The sequence below is a fragment of the Lissotriton helveticus genome, chromosome 6 (assembly GCF_964261635.1).
Source record: "Lissotriton helveticus chromosome 6, aLisHel1.1, whole genome shotgun sequence".
Lineage (NCBI taxonomy): Eukaryota > Metazoa > Chordata > Amphibia > Caudata > Salamandridae > Lissotriton > Lissotriton helveticus.
Window position 1 is genome coordinate 1,717,262,891 of NC_136067.1, and position 26,558 is coordinate 1,717,289,448.

General features: G+C 44.2%; 1 protein-coding gene across 1 annotated transcript in view; it reads right to left on the reverse strand.

Moving 5' to 3' along the window:
* The window catches only part of BFSP1 (beaded filament structural protein 1), a 245,556-nt gene that overhangs the window by 174,309 nt on the left and 44,689 nt on the right, over positions 1–26,558 (reverse strand). The window contains exon 3 of the mRNA XM_078647091.1: positions 1,331–1,426. Coding sequence (XP_078503217.1) covers positions 1,331–1,426 — 96 coding nt within the window. The remainder of the gene's footprint in view (positions 1–1,330; positions 1,427–26,558) is intronic.

Consider the following 26,558-nt stretch of genomic DNA (forward strand, 5'->3'; position numbering starts at 1 on the left):
AGAAACGGGAGGCCGAAAATGTCATTAAAGTTAAAAAACGAGTGGGCGATAAGGCCAAAACAGGAGAAACATCTGAATAAACAGAAATGAGATTAAAGGTAACACTTGCGCAAAATAAACTGGGCAAAAATAGATAACAGAACCAAGTAAGAATATAATGTATTACAACAGTGTACAACAAACAAGGCAACCACAGACAGTAGGTGGACCAGGAGACAATGTATTAAAACTGAGCACAATAAACATGCCAGCAACAAATAGTAGAGCAGAGCAAGAGATAATGTATAAAAACAGTGCACAGTAAACAAGGCTGCAACAGACAGCAGAATGGAGTAGGAAGCATAACATAAGGTTTCAAGAGCAGTGGGATCTCAAGTGAAGGAGCACAGCAAGGCAGAGGCAGCAGGAAGCTGGCACGGGGACCTTCTCAATGGAGTCATGATGCAGCCTCCAGTAAGTAGATTCTGCGAGGGGCACTGGCGGGGTTAGCATGGGTCAGGAGGTTAAAATGGCAGCAAGGCAGGAAAAATGACTGGGCGGAGGGCCAAAAAAAGAAAAACACCGTAGCGAACAGAAATTAGATTAAATGTAACAATAGTGCAAAATAAACAGAGCAACAATGGATAGCAGAATGGAGCAAGAACATAATTTATTAAAACAATCTACATCAAACAAGGCAACAACAGACAGAAGACAAACCTAGAAGCAATGTATTAAAACAGTGCACAATAAGCAGGGCAGCAACAGTAGAGCGGGGCAAGAGACAATATAAAAAAACTGTGCACAATAAACAAGGCCATAACAGACAGCAGAACTGAGTAGGAGACAAAGTATAAGGTTACAAAAGCAGCAGAGTCTCAAGTGAGGGAGCACAGCAAGGCAAAGGCAGTATGGATCTGGCACAATGACCACTTGCAATGCCTTATATGCACCTTATTTGGATTATATAAAACATAAGAGATCTCTAGTACTTTCAAACTCAAATCAACCATTGTTTCATTTTTACCCAAAGAGCACATAATTACTTTTTTATTTACTAATGTGACCAAGAATCCCTTAGGAACACACCCTGATTAGTGTATCAGACCTGATTTCAAAGATGTATCTATGTTTTGTGTTTCAGTGGAATTTACTCATTAAGCACTGTGGGCTTACTTCTTAATTCCCACAGTAAGCCACGGGCAGTCCTGGCTTACTTAATGAAGTCTGTATTAAAGCAGGAGTACTACAAGTGTACGTTTCAGCATCATCTTTGCAAGTCAGGTGCCAAATCTATATGTTCATACACCAATTAAAGGTTTGAATGGGAAGTAGGGAAAAGCAAAATTACCTTTTTATACCTGTCCTTTGTGGCATTAATATCATCTTGCAAGAACTGAGATTCAATTTGAAGTTCCAAATTACATAAAAGTGCTTCGTCTGCTTCCTGGAACACAGAATAATATCTTGGTCATTTTTAGCTGCAGAAACGAAGTTCAATATTGTTAAAACAGTTCTTTACTGCATTTTCTCTAACACAGTTAATAAACTAGCACTGCAAACATTGCAATCAAAATAATACACAGGCACTATGATACAAAATGTTTTACTGTCACAAGCAAGGATTCTGATTGTTTGGGAATGTTGAAAGTTTTTTTTAAATATATCCAACCCCCATTTTAGCAGTCAGTAAAATAAAACCAACTACTATAACGAATTTGCAACGAGTCGCTAAATTATTACAAACTCCTACAATGGGCTTCTGACTCCCAAAGGAAGAGCTAGTTGGATGAAGCATTTTGTAGACATTCCTTCCAAATAGTGATTATTTAGGAGATGAACCAATATTTTGCGACCAAAACATAAAAAATATACTGACAACTGAGTTGGGGTGAGCTCAATGGGGCCCCTTCCCCTTTATAAATTAAAACATGTTTTTTAGGGAGTAGGCAGTGGTCCAGAGGACTAGTGCTGACTTTCAAAAGAACTTTTTTTTAAAGTAAACCTTTAACCCCATTTCTTGTAAGGAAAACTGGCTGCATTTTACTCTATATAAATGTGATCTTAGATATAGGGTTCTGCTGACACATCAGGCCACCATCCCTTTGATGACATCCAATCAGATAATCAGAGTAACAAATCGTGATTGACTCAAGTTCCTGGTTTGCATAACCTTAGTTCAATATGCAGTCACATAAATCAGTATATTTTTTGTGCATGCCATCCGGAAGCACCCACTGTTTTAGAGTACTAAATTGCATCAATTACCATGCTATTTGTAGAACAACAATTAGTTCCACAGATGAACTATAACGTGGTGCCACTGCAGTGCTTCACGGATTGATTCCTAATTCATCATTCCCTTATTAAAAATAATCCTTTCATCATTATTGTAGGTAATATTCATATAATTCTGTGTGGTTTGGAGCTAGAATTGTTCAAAATAGTGCAATGTATATTCATCTCATGACTACATTTATCAAAAGTTATTCCAAACTTTTCGAACGTTCCCTTTCACTATCCCAATGACTTGAGGATGATATTTCAAAAGACAATCAACAACTTTGTGTGGGCCAACTTTCATTTTGTGGAAGAAACTGGCATGAAACTCATACATAAACCATAAAAGCTATATTCTTCAAATCTAAATACGATGTAGAATTTAGAAAGAAGTCATATGTATATATATTTTCAAGATGTTCCCAAAGATACAAAGATACTGTTGACTTGGCCATCCCTGCAGGGTCACTCCAAACCTTTTTGCCTTAACCCCCTTGTTTTCTGATATTTATTTTTGGGCTTCTAGGACTCTGTGTACTTTACCACTACTAACCAGTGTTATGGTGCTTGGGCTCACTCCTTATAAAATGGTAAAAGTGGCCTACACCTGAATGGCAAATTTAATTGACTTTTATGTCCCCAATAAAGTCATACAACAAGTACCCGGAGCCTGTAAATTAAATGCTACTAGTGAGCCTGCAGAAATTATTGTGCCACCCACTTAAGTAGCCTTTTAAAACAAGTCTCAGGCCTGCCAGCGCAGCCTATGTGCAGTTTTAAACTGGCAATTTGGTCTTGCAAAATAAAGCCCTTACCAGGCCTAAAATTCCCATTTTAATACAGATAAGTTGCCCCTAATGTGTGCCCTAGACAGCCCATAGGGCAGGGGGCATTGTAATAAAAAAGTTAGACATGAGTGTTTAAGAATGAATACTCTGGTAGTGAAGATTTCATAAACTCTCTCCCACATCAAAACATGGGGCTGCCTTATTATATTTAATAGGTGATAACATTTGTATGGGAGCGGGTGTAAATGTCATGTTTGGTGTCTAAGAAATTGTAATTTAGAAGTCACATTTAAAGTCACAATTCTGAAAATGCATTTTGTAGAAAGTCAGCATTTTCTTGTACTAGCTACTTGATGCCAACAGCCTTTTTCCTGGGTCACATGACTGGGTGTAGTTGGCAGTTTTTGACCTTTGTATATTCCTCCAAGACAGTCACACAAAAGGAGGACCGGGTGTTGGCAGGATAAGCATCCCAGCAAGATGGGAGGGGTTGAGATGTGCACAGCCTCACTTACAATTTAAAGAAGCTGAGTCAGGCCACACACGAAGAACTTCACAATAATATTTTGTGCCCCCTACAGCCTGAGACTACGGCAGGTAGGAAGGAAATTCCAACACTATCCGTAATGGTAAAACTTTAGAAGTTTCTTCCACTTCAAAGCTCGCACCAGTTATAAAATTAGGACCCTCCGACCCACTCTTGGCAGTTCACCTCTGGGTCTGCGGAGGACTCACAGAGGACTCCCCTGCTGCACCAAGAGGACTGCCCTGCTGCCTGATGCCTGCCCTCTTCCTACAGAGGACTGCCCTGCTGCTTGAGACCCGCTTTTGACTAAGAACCCAGGACAGCCAGAGTGACCCCAAGGAGTTGGATGGCCTCCTGATCAGGGTCTCATGGACTGAAAAGGCTCCAATCATCATAATTAATACAAAAATGACCTAGACCTTATAAGCACTTATAACTTCGTCCTTTTTAGGCATACCATATGTTGCATAAATATTACAAACTTACTCCCCTTCCATTAGTTAAAGGGGTAGTCGGTATATCCTGAGAGTGTGCCTCCTTTAACATTCGCCCATTCCCCAACAGTAAAAATCCAGTTGCGAGACAACAAAAAACACACACACTTTAGTGTCCAAAACTGAAACACAAGGAAAACAGATAAAGTGTGTGGGAGCGAGATGGCACCTCACGGGCGCACCACCAACGGGAACCTAGCAGGTACTCACCAGGATTGCCCTGTTCTCATCATCGGCACCATCAAGCTCGGAAAAGAAAAATGTGTCCAAGAAACACAAAAAGAAAAGTATTTTGTGACAGAATGCAGTGAAAGAAGACCACAAGACAACCAATAAAGTGTCAAAACAACTTATAAAACCTCACGACAACACAGATATATAATTTTATTCGGTCTCTTGTGTTGGGTGGGGAATCTAAAAAAGTGAGTGTGGTTACTAACTATCCAACCCACACCACTTTACTTGCCGACATGTTTCATTGCCATCGAATACTTTTTGGCAATTTCTTCAGGGCGTCATACATATTAAAGCCACTGCATAAGGAAAAACTAGTCTTCGCAACTGAAAGACAAACAAAAAACACAACACTTTTGTAACAACCTGCCTATAGAGCGTGTGCTGCCTCATCCCAAAAGCATATAACTCAACTATAATTACCCTCACTCGGCCATCTGCACTCATACCAGCCAGGCGGGTGGTAACCTCATGGAACTAAAACCCCGGATGTGGGTCGTTTATCCTTCCCCTTCAATTTGCTGCGGGGGATTAATCATCGTAAACCTGCATCTGTTGCTCCTTCATGTGTGTTTCTTGGAAGTGTGTTAAAGGTGATCAGTGAACCCAAATCTAAAACTTGAGACTTAGCAACTTTCAGTCAGAAAGTGCACTAAGAACCGAGAAAAGACCAGGACCTACCTGCTCTTTGATCTGCTACAGGTGCATTGACCTGGCATTGTGGTGACTACCGCCGCATTCAGAAGGGGTATCTAGCCTTGTGAAGCCCTTGTGGGCCACAGACTGCAGATTTGTCCCATTGGAAATATTTGACTTTAAAAAAAAAAGACTAAGTCTGAACAAAGAAATCTTCACCACATCGTCCATCAGCTCCCCATCAACAATACCTCCTCCTCGGATACCTCCTTGGACACCACCGGCTACCTTGCCCTGCTGAACTTTACCTTATCAGACAATTTTCTACCAAAACTCTTCTAAGTCTGAAGGTAAGCAGAGGCTGGGTCCAATCCACTTATAATATCTAAACAGCGCTCCATCGCAGTCAGCCATAAATTTTGACTGTGCCCTGGTCTCCGGCGACTTGGTAGATTTCTGTCATTTTTTTATCAAATGAATGTTAATAAAAATAATTTATAAAATGTTAGTGTGGGATTTTTCTTGTGTTGTGTTTTCACTTTATTACTGTTTAAGTGCTGGAAAAATACGTTGAACATTGCCTACAAGTTATCCTGAATACCTTTGTGTGAAGCTACCAGAGGGTTGATCAGAGGATAATTTACTTGCTTTGTGAATCATCCTGATAAAGATTGTGGTGTTGTTTGAGGAAGGCTAGCACCTCCTTCAAGCAACAACCACAGTTCTTACATATACAAATCACTGCAACTTTTTGCACTGAATGCTCATCTATTAAAGCAATACCCCATTACATCCACCATCCTTTTCTGGCAACAGAGGTATGAAGTGATTATAGCTTGTTCAACAACTGAGTATTTGCTTACAATTATTTTTTCATTGTGCAACAGCCAGAGATAATTTAATAAGGAACACTGTAAATAATAACGTTTTGGCCACAAAGGAAAGGTATGCATTTTTTTAAATGTAGTCTCATTTAAGGATTGCAGTCATTCATGCAAATCCAAATTTGTGATCAATGATAATACCAGGTGATTCTCAGAGAGGGTTTGTAAAATGTGTTTTTGTGCACTTTTTGTGAACACCTACATACAAAAGTAAGCCAAAAGAAAACATCTATGTGTGGGTCCAAAAAATGATCATTTAAAAAGGGAATCTGATTTCCCTTGGAAAATATTATTTTTTGAGACGTAGGTAGCTGCTGTACTTGTCGCCCAGCAAAACCTACCAAACCCAGACATACCTAAAAAATAGAGTCCTGAAGGAGTGCTTTTTCCAGCTACATTTTCTTAACTAAGATTTCTTGAAAACGTCAATGCTGTATTATAAAGAAACAGAACTTTCTCACAATTCTGAAATCGAACGCTTTGAAACTCATGAAGAATGGCAAAAGTCCTACCACCCTGTAGACCCAAACATTTCTCATTAAAAATACAACTTTACATTTGGGGAAAAACAAAAAAGGGCAAAAACTATGGCAATATGAAGATCACATTAAAAACACTGCATTGACTTCAAACAGTGTGAGAGAAATGTACTTTAGTGATATGCATCCCTGGATGCTGGGTTACCAGGGATCCAAACACTGCTGCCTTCTCCATTGAAAATTGAGACTAAATTGGTAACATGCAATTTTCGCTGAGCACACACTACCACATTGACAAAAGTTGATTTCTAAGGGAGACATGGGGCGATAGGTGTGTTAGTGGAGTAAGATAGGCTGAGGTGGAAAGGGAACAAGCTATGCAGTAATATTTTATGTCATATTTTCCTTGACAGGTTCTGGCAGCATACTGCAGGGTAGGTTAGGTACAGCTAAGTAGAGTAACAACGTGATGAAGCATTGAGTCTTCCTTCTGATGTTGCACAAAGCCTCATCTGCTGGTCACACCAAGTGCACACCAGCACATCTTTGGTTGAACTCTGTAGGTAGTCTGACAATTTGGATGTGTTTCTGGCATAGACTGCAAATGACAAAACAGAGCTTAGCCTATTTTGAGGTGATCTCAACCAGCTCCAGTGATTAAACCCTTACTAGCCAATTTTACATAAACCTTCAATGACTGCATCTGTAAGTGCTCTTTATGAGGACTTTTGTTTTCAAGCTGTTTGTCATAGTTTGCCTGTGTCACTCACACAGCCAAACCTAGAGCCTGGTGGTAACTGTATAAATCACCACCTTTTGCTTAGCATACCCTCAGATTGTTGCTGGCTTTACAACTCTGTGGCCATTAGCCCGGCTAACCAGGAGTAAACTGCCTGTGCTCCCCTTTACATATGGTTAAATGTAGAGGCAAAAAGTGTTCCCAGGGTATGGAAGACAAATACCCCTAGTGAACCACAGTACCTATTGAGACATCCACTACAGTAGGGGTACAAACATGGCTATATGCCTGCCATCTGTAGCCTGACTGCTGCAGTGTTAAACCTACAGTGGGAGCTGTCAAAATAACTCTTTTTGACACATAAAGACCTTACTTTTAAATATTAGTAAGTCACCCCTCTGTAGACCTAGGAGCCCACAAGGCAGCGTGCATGGTGTTTAAAAGTGGGACATGTAGAATATTAATATTAAAGTGTCCAGCTGACCCGTAGCAATTGGGCTTGGACTGAGCTTTGCTTTTGGCCTCTTCTTGATGCTCTGTAAGTCTCTAAGGGCACTTCCCTGTGGTCAGGGGGGGCCTCACAAGTGCACTTCTATTGTTGTTTGGGCACCAGAACAAACCTTGGAACCATTAAAAATCTTTTTGCCCCAGAGCCTCAAGGGTATCAGTGGTGAAAAGAATTCAACTGGCAGTTCCACAGCATTAGATGATATTTCAGCATTGTCCCGCACAGACATCGCCACGCCTCTGAAAAAACAACAAAGTCCTTTGCTGTGCTTTCACTTAGAAGATATTTTGCTAATTTATTAAAAAGCTTCAGAATGTTAGCGGGCCCTACCTGTTTCCAATATCTGGCCCACGGCTTCACATGCAGATTACAGTTTCTATTCAATGATTTTCTGATTTATATAGTGCCTGGCTCCCCAATGGGGCTGCCCAGCATTAAAATATGATGGTGACCCCTAAAGATGGAAAATAGGAATAGACATTTTTTTAATAGATTTCTGAACTTCCCTAATAAGGTACATACACAGACCTTCTTGGAGAAAGCATTCCAAACATTGTGTCCCAAAAGGCAAAGGACAGCCCACCTTACCTCATCAGCGTTACTCTGGAAATCACAGTAAGATTTTTGCTGCCTAAATGTAGAGCACGGTTCTCCATATAAGGCTGTACCCCCAAACTTTCATAGGTAGGTCCTGTGCTGAACATAGCATATAGCACAAGACTTTTAACTGGGTGCGCTTATTAATGGGACGCCAGAGGTGAGTCTGTAAATGATACGAAGCCAAGACAAAGTTTGGAATGTGTCATAAAAGATGATCTGTAGCATTCTGAACAATCAGAAGCCTATGGACAGTGGATTTCGAAGCTTTAAAGTAAAGTACATTGCCATAATCTAGTCTCGAAATGATCAAGGCATGTACAAGCGTGTTTTGAGTAGAGGGAGGTAAAAGCCATAATATTATCCTCAAACACCGAAGTAGGCTGCAGCAACTAGCAGCCACCATGTTTATTTGATGATCCATGATGAGCTTGCATCCTGCCAAAGGCCCAGGTCTTTGGCCACCTTGCTATAGTTAGTTAAATATCCCATTTTTTCTGGCTACCAGTGCAGGCCCCGAACATCAAGGGGCCCAAGGGGGATTTGGACAAGGATGCAGGCTGCCCCCCACTCACTAGAATCCACAAAACACTATGCCTGTCCTTACAGAAAGGTGAATGCTACCACCTCTTCGTTATTTCTATGGTTATGAGTAGTGGGTATATCTATCTCCTACTACCTATTTTGTTATCTCTCATCACTCTTTGTGTGGATACTCATGTATAAAATCAAGCGTGTGTGTGTAACCTAGTTCCCTGTGCTGATCTAATGGCCTTCTCTACCTTTCTCTAGTGGAAAAAGGGGAGGGGGGGTTGGCAACGCCTCACGGGAGTAACCACCAGGAGGATATGTCAAACTGGTACTCGCTTGACTCCCCACTGTATCATCATCAGCAGTTGCCAACCCAATTGTGGGTGGTTGCTGACCAATAAAACCCCTGTCTTATTGTCATTCAATTTTAGACAGTTATTCCTCATCCATCTCACAGCCTCCACAAGGCAGGTCCTCAGATTAGATGGATTTAATTCATCCTTGGCACAAGGTGACAAAATAATCTGTGTGTCATCTGCGTAAGACAACAAGGTCAAGCCATAAGCTTCTACTATGTCTTCAAATGAGCGCACATAAACATTGACGAGCAAAGGGTTCACTAAACAGCTCTGCGGCAAACCAAATGGCACCGGATAAACTGAAGATTTGTGAGGCTTTTGGATGACATGAAACATCCAATCTTGCAGGAAAGAGTAAATCCATAATAAAGCCATCTTCTATGTGCAATTGTCTGCTAACCTCTGGAGAAGCACAGGATGGGAGAGGGTATCAAACATCGCACAAAGATCAGGTTTCAGCTTCAACCTTTGCAGAATGGGTTTTCAAAGAAAGAAAAAATCCCTTTGGAATTAGCACTTCAAATTTTTCTTTTACTTGTACTGCCATACTTTTCAGCTGGACTAATCCAATTGTTGTATCTGAAAGGGTTCCATCACAGTCAGTCTTAAATGGCCTCATGTCTTGATCTACTGTGACGATTGACCACTGGTACTTTATGCTTTTTAGTGCTATTTCGACTTAAAATTTAAAAATTCATGTCTCCTTTTCCCTTTTTTGTATTTGTATTGCTTTTCTTGTCATATTCTTTATTAAATTGTACTTTATCTTTCTGATTCAGGTTCGATTATTTTGCTTGGTGGCTTGACTTTATTATTGTTTTGGTACTGAAAATATACTTTACACATTACCTTAAGTCAAACCTATCTGCTCTTTGCCATAGCTACCTACGGATGAGCTCAGATTAATTTAGTGACTTTGAGTTCACCTTGACAAGAGGTTTGATTATTTCTTGGGGACCAGCCACCCATTTCAATTAATAATTGAATTTCTTATAACCAGTAACAATCTTACTCTAGTTAGTACTGAAATCACAATGTTGTGAATATGAAATGATTGTGTAAATGTAGTATGATACCACATTTTCTTGTGGCCGTGAATTACAATATATATTTATAGCTTTGTCAATGTGTGGGAATGGTGCTTTCCTCAATAATTGACAGTTTTACTGCGTTGAGTTGAAAGAGAGCTTGTACAGGGATCAAAAGTCAAAACTTGTTAGATTTTCCAAAATCTCCACTTTCCCAAAATGTGTAATTTGTAGGTTTTTCTGGGTGCCAAATAAACTCTGCAACAAAACATCTATACGTACCACTTGTCAATCTCAAATTTAGGTGTGTGTGTAATTGTGGTAACTTGCTTTTCTGCAATTATAACAAAATTAAGTGAAATAAGACATAATTACATAAAATGTTAATCTTTCATTTTGTGCTACATTTTAATTCAAAATGCATCCTTGCCTCAATTAATTTTTTGCATAAGGACACGCTTAAAAAACATTGCAACCAACAATTGCTCTTGCTCTATTATTCTTGTGTCTTTGTGGTAAATTGTTACCACAAACTGCATACCTACTCAAACTGTACATGCAACATTTTTGACATATATATGATGTGTTTGGCCCTTATTCGGGATCTGGTCTAATTTTTTATTGTGGTTTCGTAAACCCAGGTGAGGTACCACATAAGTCGGTCACTTGGCCAAGTAGATAGCTCCTATTAAAAACTGATACATTTTCCTTTGTGGGTTTTAGTTCCCCTAGGATGAAGGATTGTAGTGACTGTTCTATTGCTCAGGAGAGCTAAAATGCACATGATGGGAAGTGGCCAGAGAGAAGCACAGCTTGTATCAGCATGCTGAACTACACACTCCGCTTATATTCATTTTGCTTGACTAAAACGGGGGTATTTCGTGGACCCATGGTGGACGGAGAGGGGGAAATACTTTCATTATTTTGCACCAGGGAAGTTCAAATACAGATGATGAAGCCAGAGATATAAATGTCTTTAGTCAGGCTCTGTATCAGTTGCTATTTTTCAACTTGATAGAAACTTAGGGGCCTGTTTAGTGTTCATTTCGCTGTGACTATCTGTATGCATTCCAGTTTCTTTAATAGGGAATTGGGAGCTCCTAAAAGAAGGGTGCTACAATAGTCCAACCTACTTAATATGACGCCTCTAGAAATCAAGGATCTAGCTGAGACCTTAAGCAATAGGTACAGTTTCCTGAGATCGTGAATCAGTGTGAAGCAAGTCCCAGCAATTCTATTCACCTGCTTTTCCATAGAGAATAATATCATACATCAACAGAACTGGATCCCACTCTAGTTCTATATTTGTTTGCTTGATAATAATGCATTCCTGGTGTTCAGAGGTGTTGGAAATTAGGTTTCTGGTTGACTGGGATGTGAGCCCTGGTCAGGCAGCAACCACAATCCTAGCCAGGTTAAGGCACTAGCAACCCCCAAATGAACCTGTGCTCACCATCTAGTAGCTCGGCACAGAGCAGTCAAGCTTAACTTGAAGACAATGTCTAAAGTATTTGCACAACACTTCAAACAGTAAAAACAGTGAAAACACCACTCAAAAAAATCCCACACCGTATTTGAAAAAATAGTGTTTCATTTAATTTTAAAAACAAGACCAATACGACATCAATCGAATAAGTGGAACTGGACTAATTAATTTTTAAAGAATTAACTGCAATATAGTGCCTAAAAGCATAAAGCGCCAACCGGGGCTATCTGGTCACACTAGACCAGGTCAAATCCAAACATTCAAGCCAACTGCGATGGAGTGTGGGTCGGATACAGTCCCAAGTTAGTCCTGCTAAAGGTTTACCTTCTCAAGCTTTGTGCCAAGAGTCCCATTCAGGGGGAAGAATTTTGCTGGGAGCAAAGAGAACATCACTGTCGACGGTCAGCGTGGCATGAAGAGCAGCACGGGCTTTGTGGATGGTTGGGCTGGAGCCTCACTGTGGTGATCTGCACCAGCGGACGATGCTTTCTGTGCAAAAAGTTGACCTTGTTGCAGCTTGCTCTGATTCTTTGTGTGAGAGTTGTGGTTCAGATGCAAACTGGCCCGTTCGCAGTTGCTAAGAGCCCAAATGCTTGATTTAATAGGCTCAAGAGCCACACCAAGGGCCCAGGACCACAGAGGTGCCACTTGGGGGTTCAGGAGCTTGTTGCATTTTGGACCAGGAGCTGTGTCCCTGTTATGTCCCTGAGGCTCTGATCAGGAGGCCAGCAGACTAGCCCTTTAGGTCGGTTTGGAGTCCTGAGTTCAAGATGGAGTTTGCAGTCTCTTGTTACCCCTTACTCTAGAGAACCAAGTACAGGATGTCAGACATGTATGCCTCACTGAGGGGCAGATTTCCAAACCCTTGCAACACTTTTGCCCTGCTGTTGCGTCACTTTTTGTGACGCAGAGGCGGCATAAACAATGTGCCATGCTGTGGCCAATTTAGAACGTGGCGCATCTAGGGAGATGCGTTCCCTTGTAAAGCCCTGCACCACATTATACCTGCGTCAGGTAATAATGTATGCAGGGTGGGCGCTCCCAAGCAGAAAGCCATGTAGAACTGACGCAGTGAAATTAACAACATTTCACTGTCACTCTATGCATTCACTGCATCAAAATCCCTACGCCTGCTCAGACCAGGAGTAAGGAATGAAGCAGAACTTTTTGAATGGGACTCACCTATCTCTGTGGCGCATTGCTGGAGCTGCATCATTTTCATGAGCATCTCCAGCAATGCGTTACTTTTCAGCCAACACATGCGTCCAAATTTCTGATGCCTCTGTCAATCCTTGCAGCATGGTGCGGCACATCCGTGGTGGCGCAAGGATTTCCTATGGAGGTGCAGGGAAACTGACGCATCTGTACAGATTGATAAGTTTCTTGTAAATCTGCCCCTGCGTTTTCAAGAGAAGACACCCTATGGCAGGTGTTGTTTATGACAGTCACACCTGAACCCACTTTCAGAAGGAGGTCATGCATTTCAGCTGAGAGACCACTAAGCATAATGGGCATTGGCATGACTCTAAACTCCTCTTCGCATCTGATATACGGCACCACCTGTTGCTGGTTAGAGAGAGATGAAGTCTTATTTCGATGCATTTCTTTAGAAAATGCCAGCGCTAGGCACAGAGAAATGATCATCCATGCCCTGGATTTTGGAGTGGTTAGATGAGAAATTGAGGGAGTTGTGGTGGCTTCCTCTGTAGGGCGGAGTGAGGAGAGAGAATCTGGAAGGGTGGTGAGAGAGGAACAATATGGAACTCATTTCGTTCTGAAAAGCAGGTTAATGTACTTGTTGATAGGATGGTAGGTGCAGTTGGTACGTTCCCCCCATGTGTTGATTCTCAAGTGGGGAAAGGATGAGGGAGCAGCTGAAGTCTAAAGAATGACACGAGACGAAAGGTTGTCAAAAGGAAGAAATTGCGGTCTTTTTCTGTTAAATTAAGTTTGTAGAAGCTGGGGACGATGAGAAGGGCCTGCTTACAGTCTGATGTGGTGCATGAAGCTGCAGGAGAGGGAGTTATCAGGGCCTGGGAGGGGAGGTCTTTATTTGAGGAAAGGAGGATGGAGAATTGGAGGTTATTTCTGTCAAGGGCCTGGTCTGTGGACTGTATTAGGATCTTACAGTTGCGGAAGATGGAAGCAGGAAGTTTGGCTAGCACAAGCATCAGGCTGTGATGGCGAGTTCAGCTCCCGAGCAGGTAGCCTCTACCGGACTCCAGGCCAAGATCTGAGCCCTCTGAAACCGAATTGTCGATATGAAATAGTCAGTCAATGGCTTGTGTTTACGTAAACTTTCCTCTGGCTGCAGGCAGTCACATCTATTTGTTGTGCCACTGCAGATTAACCTTCACTGGATGATCTATTGATTAACACAAAGCACGAGGCTTTGAATAACAAAGCTTTCCTAAACAGAAGCATCGATCCGTTTGATTTACCGAGAACGTGCCTTCCACAAGAGAAAGCCCATCATAATCGTCACCTGCCATCGATTGTGCGTCTTTAGTCATACGTAAAACAAACACAGCACCCGGCTCATCCCGAATTCACATCTCGGAGGTCGGTGCGGTGCTGCGGCAGATATGAAAAATCAATGGAGTAATTCACGAGCGAACTGGTGGTGTCAGCATTCTGCTGATAGTTGAGGAAACGTTCTGTCCATCACCCAAACTAATTGCTGTACTAAAGAGCCACGCCGAACGAAGGAGGAGCCGCCCTTCAGTTACACCGGTGCTCGTGACAGTCAGTTCTGCTGACGCGCACACAACGTTCCTGGCTCGGCATCCGCCGGAGAGTGCGCCGTGAGCAAATTAGTCTAATGAACGTTGAACACGCCAGAACCTTCCGCTCCGGTTACCGGCACGAGTGGGATTATGTATGCTTTAGCTCGGGATCCACACAGACGTAGCTTTTATGTAGCAGAATATGTACGTTTGAAGCAGAAACCAACCTCCTCACATCTCTACGATGACCATTCTTCTGACCATTGCTTGCCGACATTATAGCGCTGTGCCTAATGCACTGAAAGGCGTCTTAGCTTTAAAGGGGTCTTAGCTTTAAATCCAATGATTGTTCGCTCGTTTTCAAACAAATACACATTAAAATGAGATGTGATGAGCTCCCACTCCTGTCAATGCCAAAACAAGCTACAGTCTATATATAGGGAAGATGTTGAGTCTGAGTCACAAAGGTAAACTTATACTGTGGGAATAAGCCCAGTTATTCTTACATCACAGTATGTTTCCATAAATTACATTTATGGAGTGAACGCCAAGTTTCTGGTGTCCACATCAGAAATATATATGTGACAATAATACAACAAACGTAATTTAATATTTATGTGAAGCTTAATGTACTTTGTGTACTCTTACTTTCTAAGTTACTTAGTAAAGGGATTTTCTATGGTCTCAATCCTATGCACAAACACAAACTAATGTAAGCCCCAATCCCTTCTAAAATTTGGGTCCAGATATATCAACAAATTCTGCTAGGGGAAAGACACCAAAGGTGAGGCAAACTAGTGCAACGTGTTTTGTTATTCACTTTCCAGAAGAAAACTTTCTTTGCATTGGAAAGTTGCCAAAAAGTAATGCAAAGTACCGCTATGAGCAGCTTTGCGTTATTTTGTAAGGAGGCCTTCACTGATTGGTACATAGCGTTCCAATGCTACAACCATGGGACCTCATTTATGAAAAGTGACGCATCGCTGCGTGAAAACAGCGATGCGTCACTTTTCACTGCGCTCTCCCTGCGACATGATTGATGCGTCATATTTATAATATGACGCATCATGTCGCAAGGAGTTACAGATACGTCAGTATTTCTGACGTATCTGCAGGCGCAAAAGTGACGCATTGCTGGAGTGTGTCACAAAAGTGACGCAACTCCAGCAATGCTTCCTTTCACATGGGGAAAGCCCCATGTGAAAGGGCTTGCGTCAGTCTTACGCCTGCTGTGAGGCAGGCGCAAGATTTTGACGCAACAGCGTCCTAAAAGTGACGCAGTGAAATCTCATAGATTTCACTGCGTCACTATTACGAGGCTTTTTGCGGGTGAATGCCCCCTCTGCATACATTATACCTGACGCAGGTATAATGTAGCGCAGGGGTTTACAAAGTGACGCATCTGCTTAGATGCGTCACTTTGTAAATAGTGCGCATCAGGAGGCATGTTTTACGCCGCCGATGCGTCACAAAAAGTGATGCACCGGAAGCGCAAAACTCACGCAAGGCCTCATAAATGATGCCCCCAGTATTTACTAAATATTGTAGGTAGGGCTTTGCACCCAAAAATGCATCTCCATGAGACAGGCATAAATTAGGAGAAAAGCTTTTTTCCTCAAATATTTCAACTTTGCATTTATCTGCACTGCAGATCATACATGCAAAGTGGGTATAAGTTTGCAAGTAAGTCTGAGCATAGTATTTTTACTAGAACGGTAATCTTCCATTAAAAAACCTATGTTAAACATCACAAGCACAACAATTGCACTGTGGTGTAATGGTTTGTGCATGGCACAAGGCAGCCTAATGCTAGCGCACCAGTGCTTGGTAAGAGAGCAGCAGTGCTATATGTTAATCAAAATAGCACTGTTCTGCTCTCTAACACAAAGCACTTTTTTTTTCTTTATATAGCGCAAACTTGACCCGAAGGTATCAGAACGTTTTATATGAGCACCAGTTGCGTTACACAAGGACACATTCATTTTTGTAGGCAAAGGGGGTAAGTGATTTGCCCAGAATCACAGGATGTTGAGCATCATTACCAAGACTCAAACCCGGTTCCCCAGATTAGAGATTGACCACCCTAGCCGTTAGGTTACATCCTCTCCCCATTTCAGCACCTATGGTTGTTGCACTGCATTGTGAGACTTATTAGTTAATGGGCCCCTTAGTCTTATTAAAACAGACCAATATTATTCCAAGTGGAAGAGTGGCAAAGGGTTCGGATGATGACAGTGCACACAAAGCCAAGTAAGAGAAAGCTAGTTTTCAATTATTGTGATATAAGGACATTCTTTGGGCACCTTGTGTAGCAATGCGTGTGTTGACTTTGGTAAAATAGAGCTTGAAAAACTGAATTTTTGTGATCTCTGAAAAGTACATATTGGAAAAATACCAGTTGTGCAATCTATTGTATGGTTTTGTCCCAGCTAGTAAATGATTTATTCTTTCAGTGTGCTATATTTTTCAGCAGGAGCGAACCAGTGACTGCAGTAATTCTTTACTGGGATCATCTGATATGAAATTAAACCTTGATTTTTGTTATAGTGGTTCAGTCCCCGCTGCTGTGTCTAAGTGCTATACATAACTGATGTTATTATTAGCCAACTTATGGAACTCAATTTGCTAACCATAGAAGGATTGAAGTACCCCAATCCTTTTCACAAGTTTGTCTTGTGGGTATTCTGTCTCATGGCCTCCAAGTCAGAGGTATTTGTCAACAACATGCCTTCAACTTATTGAGCAGTTCCGCAACAGAAAAAACTACATCTTAATGGAAATGCTCTTAAAGCTGTGATGAGTTTCTTATTACAGTATAGGGAAGAAGCAGCAGACCACTGACTTCAATGGGCCTGGGATTAACACAAGGGAAGCTAGCCAATAACATATTGTCACTGTTACAGGACCACCAAATTCAATTTTAGAGATTGCAAGAGTCAGGCTTGACTGGCAGCAGCGCTCTCCAAAGAACGTACCTTCAAAGCCTGTGGCACTGATTTGTCTGCAGGAAACAGAGATTACTGAATGTGAAGAAAACAAGACTATCAGACACTGTTGCAGGCCCTAAAGAATAGGAGTACTGCAAGGGATGCACTTGGAAAGCTGTCATTAGCACAGCGTTTATTGATATGCTATGCGGTTTTATATAGCGCACAGCTGCCCCGGCAAAGGGGTGTCCCACAATAACAACAATCTATGGGGGAGGAAAGAGGTGCGTTTTGATGGCCTTACGAAAAGCCAGGTAGTTTTCCATACTACGAATATCGGTGAGGAGCGGTGGGGAGCGCATTCCAAAGTCTGGCTGCCAGTACGCCAAAGGAGCGACCACCAGCACAAACCCTCCTTTGAGTCCTAATTCTGAGTTGCATAAATAAGGGAAAATTGCTTCTCTGAAACCGTGAGGAAAAATTCTTTAAAAGTGCAGGTTTACAATTCCCTTTGTGAATCAAAGCCAAAATCTATAAGCAAAGTGTACTTTCCATAGCCATGGGTGCCAACAAGGTGGCCCGTGTTCCCTGACAGCTTGCTTACAGCATCATCACGATTTCCTGGCAGAAACAAATGTGTGTGGGCTTAGCATCTTTGAGAAACTTCAGATTACTGAATAGGAAATCATTTTTGTTGCTGGGACACTGCAAGAAAGTGAATTATTAGTTGGGTGAGTGGAAGTCCACAGCAAGTAATAAAGCCATTAACATGTTAAGTCCAGTGAAAGATTCAGTCATTTAAACCTGAGCTCAATCTCTGGTAGCCATACTACAGAGTAGAAAGACTTATCAAAGTAAAAAGATGTAAATCATTTAACACGGTTAAAAAGTCAAAAATACAAACATTAAACCCCCCAATTCAATTTATAATATTAGAGAAACAATTAATAAGCAATATTATACCACACTGTCAAAAAAACAATTAGGGGAACTGGAGAGATTAATTTTTTAAAGACTTAAGTGGAAAAACTGCCAGGAAAAAGAAAGTGCCCAATGCAAGTCAATGGTTATGATAGACCAGGATAAGGTACATTTTTAGGCAACCGCAGTGGAACCAGGGTCAAATATACCAAGTGGATTGGCCCCAGTGAATGCATGGAAGTCAAAAAGTTTCAAAGTCCCACTTCAGAATTTTTTTTAAATTTCTTCTAAGTCCCTTTGCAGAAAAGTCCTCTGTGCACGAGTTGCTGCCAAAACTGTAGCCATCAACATGTTACCAACCAATAGTTGGGTACCTCAATGAAGTTGGCATGCTGAAGCTTTGAAGATCTCCCACTGAAAATTGTCCCACTACAGAATTTAACTTGGTTGTTTTCTCTGAGGTGCAGTGACTATTGAGCGGTATGAAGCTGAAATAAAATCAGACACAGTGGAACTGCTTTTTGGATACTTGTTCTGATGGGTGCCACTGAAGCTCTGGAGTAAATATTATCAGAAGTTTCCAAACTTTCTTCTGGTGTCCAAATAACCCAAGAGCATACATCTAAGGCCTCCAGAACCTTAGAGGAGGCACATAGAGACTCACAAAGTGGCAGACACGGTCCAATTCAGTTTAATTGCTACTGGTCAGCTGGACACTTCAGGGAAAAAGGCCTCTTAAAATAGTAGGTGCAGTCCTTCTTCCGTTCTTCCACAGGTCCTGAGAGCGTTCTGAGGAGGTGCATTACCTGCCACCAGCTAGCAGGTGGGGATTACTCCTGGCTCTTCCCAAACCAAAGAGTTAAAAGTTCGCAAGGGCAAACCTACCCACTTTTGCGGCAGTTACTTTTTGACCTACTGCAAACAATCCCACAGTTCTTCCCTTGTGGAGAACTGTGTTCCCACCCAGAGGAGAAGCTAGGGTTATGAGCAGACCCCTCCTATGTGGTCACTCAAAACTTGTTCTGGGGGTAGCTTTTCCTCTCACTGGATTTGGTGCTAGCTTGGTTGTGGAGTATGGGGACAAAGGCTTTACCAGCTTTCACCTGACGTTTACTTGTGAAAGAGCAGGCCTCAATGAAGTTAATTCAGTTCTAGGGATCATCCCAACTTGTCTTCCTGCTAGAAGAAGAAAACACCTCTACACTCCCAGGTGATTGTCTGTACTTTAGGAGCAGTTTACACACCTCATTAAGGTCAATCACTTGGCCTGCTTTAATTTAGGAAAGAGCCGGAGAGACACTTAATTAATTCATGATTATGATGCAATACTAATCCACTTCCACTTGTACAGGTTGTAATTGACCCTCCAATAGTCATTCACTGTATGTTGTCTTTGACCTCATCCATTCCTCTACTGCCTTTCAGCTGGGTTCACTATCTACAATCACTCAATACAAATATACATACATACTCACTCTCAAAAGAATATGGGCTTTTATAGATTTTTTTACCTGGAGCTTATGAAAAAACGAATGGTTTGCAGTGACCACCTTCACAGTGTAAAAGTGTCAGTGTTCACTCACACGCCTCTCCGTATTTCACTGTGTTCTACATGAGGCAAGGCCAACACTCAAGATCAGCAAGCTTGGCTTGGCTTGAATATTATGCGAGGAATGCAGTGCGCAACATTCTCGCGAATGTGCACCATCGTGATCACCATATGTGATCCCTGACAACATGCTTATCTATTTTCTCCTTCTACAGGTACCACTCATTAAGTGTTCTAGTATCTGGTTCCAAACAGGCAAGTAGACAATCAGCTTGCATGACAAGATATGTGCATGCCACAAGAGATTAGACAACCATGGATTATCACTGAGGCAGTGATATATTTTTCTCCTGACAAATGCCCTGGAGCATCTGAGAAGAGCAGAAACGCGTTGACAAACTGAGGGTCATAGGACCATTGTATTCCTTGAGTGCCCCTCCTTACTATTATTATTTTTATTGTGTCCATCCAACCCACTAATAAAGGAATACCTGGGTGTGGATTAGTCATTTTTAGATTAACCCCCCAGTCACCAGAAAATATATCCGAAGAGCTCCCTGGAATACTGTCGAGCCCATACTGGCCTTTAGGAGCCAGGATGAACCTAATGATAAAGCAGGTCACTGGGCGTGGCTTGGACGCCGATGTAGGCGGCAGTGGACTCCGGAGCTCCTTCGCGGCCACCCTTCTCCCGCACTCATCCTGATATAGATTCCGGGCCCCCAACTCCGGAACATAACTCGGAAAGCCTGGTGCCCAAATCGGAAGGGGCGGAAAGAGATACCGAGCGCCATTAGAGTGCAGGAGAACTTTTTCCCCACGCTCGGTGAGGCCCGCGGTACGGGAGCACAAAATGGTGGCTGGCGCTGGCGAAGGGAACGCCTGACTGAGGCTCGCCTATTGCCGCGAGGAGAGTCCTGCGGGGGTCCGGAACCGAGCGGAAGAGGACAGGCCCTAAAGACTGCCAAAGGTAGGTGGACATTACCTTTGACCAGCGGGTCCTCACGGGCGGCCAGACTGTGTGTTGCCTGACTTCAAGATGGTGGCGCCCGAGCTGTGTCTCGGCGTCCGTCTCGGCGGAGGTGGGGAAACTGAAGTTTAGGCCCTGAGGAGCGACAACCCTGAATTTTTGGCGGTTGCATTGGTGCCCATTCTGAAACTAAGAGGGAGAGACAGCTACTGACCCTTGCGGTCCCCTAACACCTGAGTGCTTCTCCTGGGAGTCCGATCGGACAGGTAATGTAGAACATAGCCCTGGGTCCTCTTGATTGGGCCGACGCTGGACCAGAGAGGGGCCCACTGTGACCTTCTAGGAGCCGAGGTGAGGTGAAGTGACCGGAGATGCTGGGTCGAGGGGGTGCTCTGGCTTGACGGAGTGGTACTCCTCCTCGAGAGACCGAGCCTGAAGACGGACACAGGGGCTATATACCAACTCTGACTGGACCTGCATGCGAGATACAGAGCTGAGGGACACAGATACTATGGGAAATTGAACATTTGCGACCTACTATTGGTGGTGTGCTCCCGAGTTGCTTGCAATGACCGCTGGGAGAGAGAACCCGGTAGAGTGCCCCGTGCAGGTTTGGCTGGGATTGAAGAGAGGTCCCGGGCTACACACCTGAGAAGAAGTCAGTGCGGGGACTCTGCGAGGCTGGGCAATCACTGACATACTCAGGATGGGCAGAGTGACTAAGAAGAAGGGATTTGAGGCACTGCAGCTCGATGACCCAGGTCACAAAATGGAAGACGGGGAATTTGCATCTGATAGTAGAGTTTCCACGCAGCCGCGGGACCCCTCCTTGGGCGACATCATGCAGGCTATCATGGCCTCAAGGGAGGCTTTGGAGAAGAGAATGAACTCCATCGGGTCGGACCTCTCCCTGCTAAAGGATGACCACCGAAAACTCAGGGAGCGAGTGGCGTCTAACGAGACAACCATGAAAGGCATTCCGGACACGGTTGATGCCTTACGGAAGACGTTGAATGAGGTGGTGCATTGGGTCCGCGTATTGGAGATAAGAGCAGAAGACAGCGAAGGGCTTTCCAGACGCAATAATATCCGCATAGTGGGAGTCCCGGAGCGAGAGGAGGGATTCGATGCTGTTCAATTTTTGGAGACATGGATAAAAGCAGAGGTAGAGCCGGAGGGCCTTTCCCCCTTCTATGCGCTGGAGTGTGCGCACAGAGTTCCGGTCCGACCGCCGAGGACGGGGGCCCCACCACGCCCGATGGTGGTGAGGCTTCTACATTACCGTGATCGAGACTATATCCTGCAGAAAGCCAGGGAGCTGCAAAATTTGCAAATTGGCAACAGTAAAGTAATGATCTTCCCAGATTACACCAGGGAAGTGCAGCGCCAAAGAACCTCTTTCTTAATGGTGAAGCGGAAATTGAGACAACTACACCTTCCTTACCCAATGCTGTTCCCGGCCCGGCTACGGGTAACTGCTGATGGAGGTACACACTTTTTCCCCACGCCGCAGTCCGCCTGGGTCTGGCTGGAAACCCGAGGGGAGTCTGGAGCGCGTTCACCACCTGTGACCTCACCTCACAATCGCTCCCCTGCTGCACTGCCGATGCAACGGCCTGTGTCTCCCACGGATTGGCGCCAGGAACGGGACATGGCAGTTTTGGCGGTGGCGGCCATCAGCCACGGAGATCTTAGTCCAGCCAGCAACAATTCGGAGCGCACGAAGAGTGGAGAGGAGAGCCCCAGTTCCAGCAGCGTACACGGTATCTTGGAGGCTGACCTGCCAGAGGTTACCCCGCAAACAGCGGATGGGGTATTTGGCTGAAAGAGCAGCATGAACAATGTGACTGACTTCACGAGGTACCTGCGCTGCCTACTGGGCCTTGGGACCTTTTACCTATCTGGGGGGCGAGCTGCCTGGGCACACCGTGGGAACCACGAGGCGGGCCTGGCCAAAGACATTGACCCATGGAAGAGGGGAGGGAGTTGGGAGGATATCTGGAATTATTGAATTGAAATTCCAGGCAGCCTAAACTAAATAGATTTTCTAAGCGCATTTCTTTGTTTGCATGGGGATGCCGCGTTGGGTGCCTGTCCTGGGGAGGGGGAGTTGGGGATGTTTTAATTGTGGGGTTTGGTTCGGGGGACCCGGGCGTGTCGGGGGGGTGGACGTGGTGGAACATTGCCTCTATCATTGTCAGCAATGGGACCCGCATTAGGATTCACATGTCTCACATGGAATGTACGGGGTATGCATACTATGAATAGGCGCCACAAGATACACTCATTCTTAACCCGTAGAGGTATACATATCGCCTTCCTTCAGGAAACCCACCTCATTGCGAAAGAAGGGAAAGCTCTTCAACGCCGCTGAAGGGGTCAAGTCTATTACACTACATTCTTTGCGTGTGCGAGAGGGGTATTAATTTGGGTAAGAGCTGGGGTTCCCTTTCCAATGCACATCACAATTGATTGACCCAGAGGGCAGGTATGAGGTGATCCAGGGGAAACTAGACGGTAGAGACTTAACACTGGGATGTCTATATGCTCCTAACGTGGACCAACATGCCTTCTTCTCTCTTCTATCCCACAAACTAGCGACAGTCCTCGTAGGGCCACTGTTACTTGGGGCGATTTTAATTGTATTACGGATATTGACCTGGATCGCTCTCACCCCCCCTCTTCCGAATGCACCCGCGTATAAACTGGCAGTGGCGCGGTCTACCTGGCAGCAGACTTGGGGGTTAATAGACACTTGGAGGGTTCAGCACCCATGGTTTAAGGATTACTCCTTTTTCTCCGCCCTACACGAATTACATGTCCAACTAAACGCATTTCTATGCTCCCCAAATGTGCACGGAGAGATTTGCAATAGCGAATATCTCACTAGAACTATCTCAGACCATAATCCGCTGTTGGCCCAGTTGAGATGGTCGCGGCCGCGCCCCAGAATCCCTACATGGAGGTTGCGCCCAAAAGCGCTTGAGGATCAAGTCTTCCGCACTACTATAGCCACGGCCATTGAAGGCTATTTTCAGTTTAATGAGGGGACTGCGGGGTCAGTGACTGTTGAATGGGACGCCTGTAAAACGGTTGTGCGTGGGAGATGTATTTCGGCGGTGGCTGGGACCCGGAAGGCCCTTCTGCGAGACATTCAAAGAGATGATGATCGCTTGCGCGCCTTAGAGAAGGAGCGCCCTGAACATCCGGATAAGCAAGATGAATTATTGGAGGTAAAAGAAACAGTTGCAGCGAATGTAGAACGCCTGCGGTGCTTTGATTATAAAGCCTATATCACACGGGCGCACTCAGAGCGAGATAAATTGGGGGCCCCTTTGGCCTGGCTGGCTAATCCGGCTTGTCGTGGCTCAGTCATACTGGAGATGCGAGACCAGATGGGAATGGCCCGCTTTGATCAACAAGGGATAAATGAGCTGTTTTTTGACTACTACACGGAGCTTTACTGTAGCCGTGTACTTCCGTCTGAGGAAGATTTGCAGAACTTTACAGGGAGTCTGAACTTGCCAGAATTGGGGGACGAGGATGCGAAACAGTTGGGTCGGAACATTGAGGTGCGAGAAGTGCGGGCAGCTATCAAAAGTATGGCCCGTAATAAAACGCCAGGTTCAGATGGCCTCCCAGTCTAATTCTACCTCACTTACATTGACCTTCTTGCACCTCGCCTCGTGGGGCTATATAATGAAGTGAATGTGTGTGTGACCTGCACACCCCTTGTTTTAGACCTTAGTAGTATGTATGTATTTTTTAAAACTTTTTAGCAAATCGGTGCAAACCTGCTACCTGACTGACCCCTGTCAGGTCTTTTAAAGAACTGAACACTCAGACACAACTGTGTCTATTGCAGGAATGCACTGTTCGAATGCGATTATACAAATTATTCTTTTAAATGAGGAGTAAACAATTTTTGAGTTGATATTCCACTGATTACTTTCTTTTGTTGAATTAATCATGATGGTATAGTGTTCACATGTATATGCACTATATTGTACCTTTAAATGTGGAAGAAATGATGAAACAGTTGTTAAATTAAGTAAACGAAGAAAGAATTGATGTTGCACCTGTGCGCATTCGAACAGTGCATTCCTGCAATAGACACAGTTGTGTCTGAGTGTTCAGTGCTATATAATGAAGCCAAGAAGTTAGGTAGGTTGCCGGACTCCACCAGGTAGGCGATCATTATTCCTTTATTGAAACCGGGCAAACAACCTTGGGATAGAGCGGCCTACCGCCCGTTATCCATGCTCAACTTGGATTACAAAATCCTGAGTAAAATACTAGCGACTCGGATGCTTCCTCACATGACCACACTGATTGATGCCGATCAGTCCGGATTCATCCCTGCTCGCAACACAGCGCTTAATATACGAAGGCTCCTGCACATTTTGGAGGCTGATTCCCATGAGGTGGATACTGCAGTGGTTTTTGCTGTCGACATGGAAAAAGCCTTCAATAGTTTAGAGTGGGAGTACCTATTTCATGTAATGCGACAAATGGGCCTGGGTCCTGACTTTGTGAGATGGACGCAGATTCCACAGCCAGAGTTTGAACGGGGTGGGGGTGATTTCTGAGGCATGTAAGGTGGGAAGGAGCACGCGACAGGGGTGTCCCCTTTCCCCATTGTTGTTCGCTATGGCGGTGGAGCCACTTGCGGCACATGCTCGATTAGGGCGGGCATACCAGGGATTAGATGTGTATGGACAGGTCCACCATATCGCACTTTATGCGGATGACCTCTTAATGTTTTTGGCAGATACAAGCGAGGCTCTACGGGGAGCAAGGTCTCTGCTGCGAGCCCTAAGCGTAGTGGCGGGATTAAAAGTCAACTGGACAAAGTCGTGCCTCTTCCGGACGCGGGGAGGCAGAACTTGCCCTTGGAACTCTGATGGGGTGACCTGGGAGGAGAGACGTCTTCCCTACTTGGGCACGTTGATTTACCACGAGCAGGAAGATATACTTGAAGGGAACGTGGGGAAGGCGATCAGGGGAACCAAAGCTAACTTTGAGTTCTGGAGCACCCTACCTTTATCAGTAGCGGGACGGGTGGCACTACTCAAAATGGTGACCCTTCCGCGGTTACTATACTTCTTTAGGACCCTCCCGATCTGGATCCTGGCTGGCTATTTTAAGAGGCTTAACACGATGATCAAATCTATTCTGTGGGTAACAGGCAGGCGCAGGGTGGCGCTCGGAACGTTCATGAGGCCCCGAGCGGAGGGGGGACTAGCGGTCCCAGACTATGAGAAGTATTACATAGCAGCCCAACTTCAATGGCTCACACAGTGGGTAGCGAGGGCCAGTAGGGGGGAAGGAGAATCAGGTGAACTGACGGGTCCCTTGCTGGTATTGTCTCGCATTGTTTTGCGCCTCCCGATCGGAGATATGCACCTTACTCGGGAGTTTGCAACAGCCCGAAAGTGCTGGAATAGGTACCTGCGAAGAGGGGCTATAGTGACCCCTTACGCATCTGATATCCCACTAAAGATGTGCAGGGCTCTGCCGCACGGAGGAACCTGGCAGAGGTTGGAGACTTGGGAACAGCAGGGTTTATCGATAATTGGTGACATATATGAGGAGGGTACCCTAATACTGTTTGATGTCCTTCGGGACCGTTTTGAACTACCAGGGGGTGACTTTTTATTACATGCTGCACTCACGACAGCGGTTCAAAAACACTGGAAAGCGGGCATGTCAGAACCACCTACATCCATGGGTTGTCAATATGTCGTGGTTGCTGCGGGCACAATCAAGGCAGTAACATGCTTATACAGGCGCATGACCCAAGAAGCCCTAAAACCATTGACAGCTTTAAAGACGAACTGGGAAACTGATATAGGGAAAGACATACCAGACACGGCATGGAATGGAATAGTGGAGAGGGCCTGAAAAAGTATGCGAA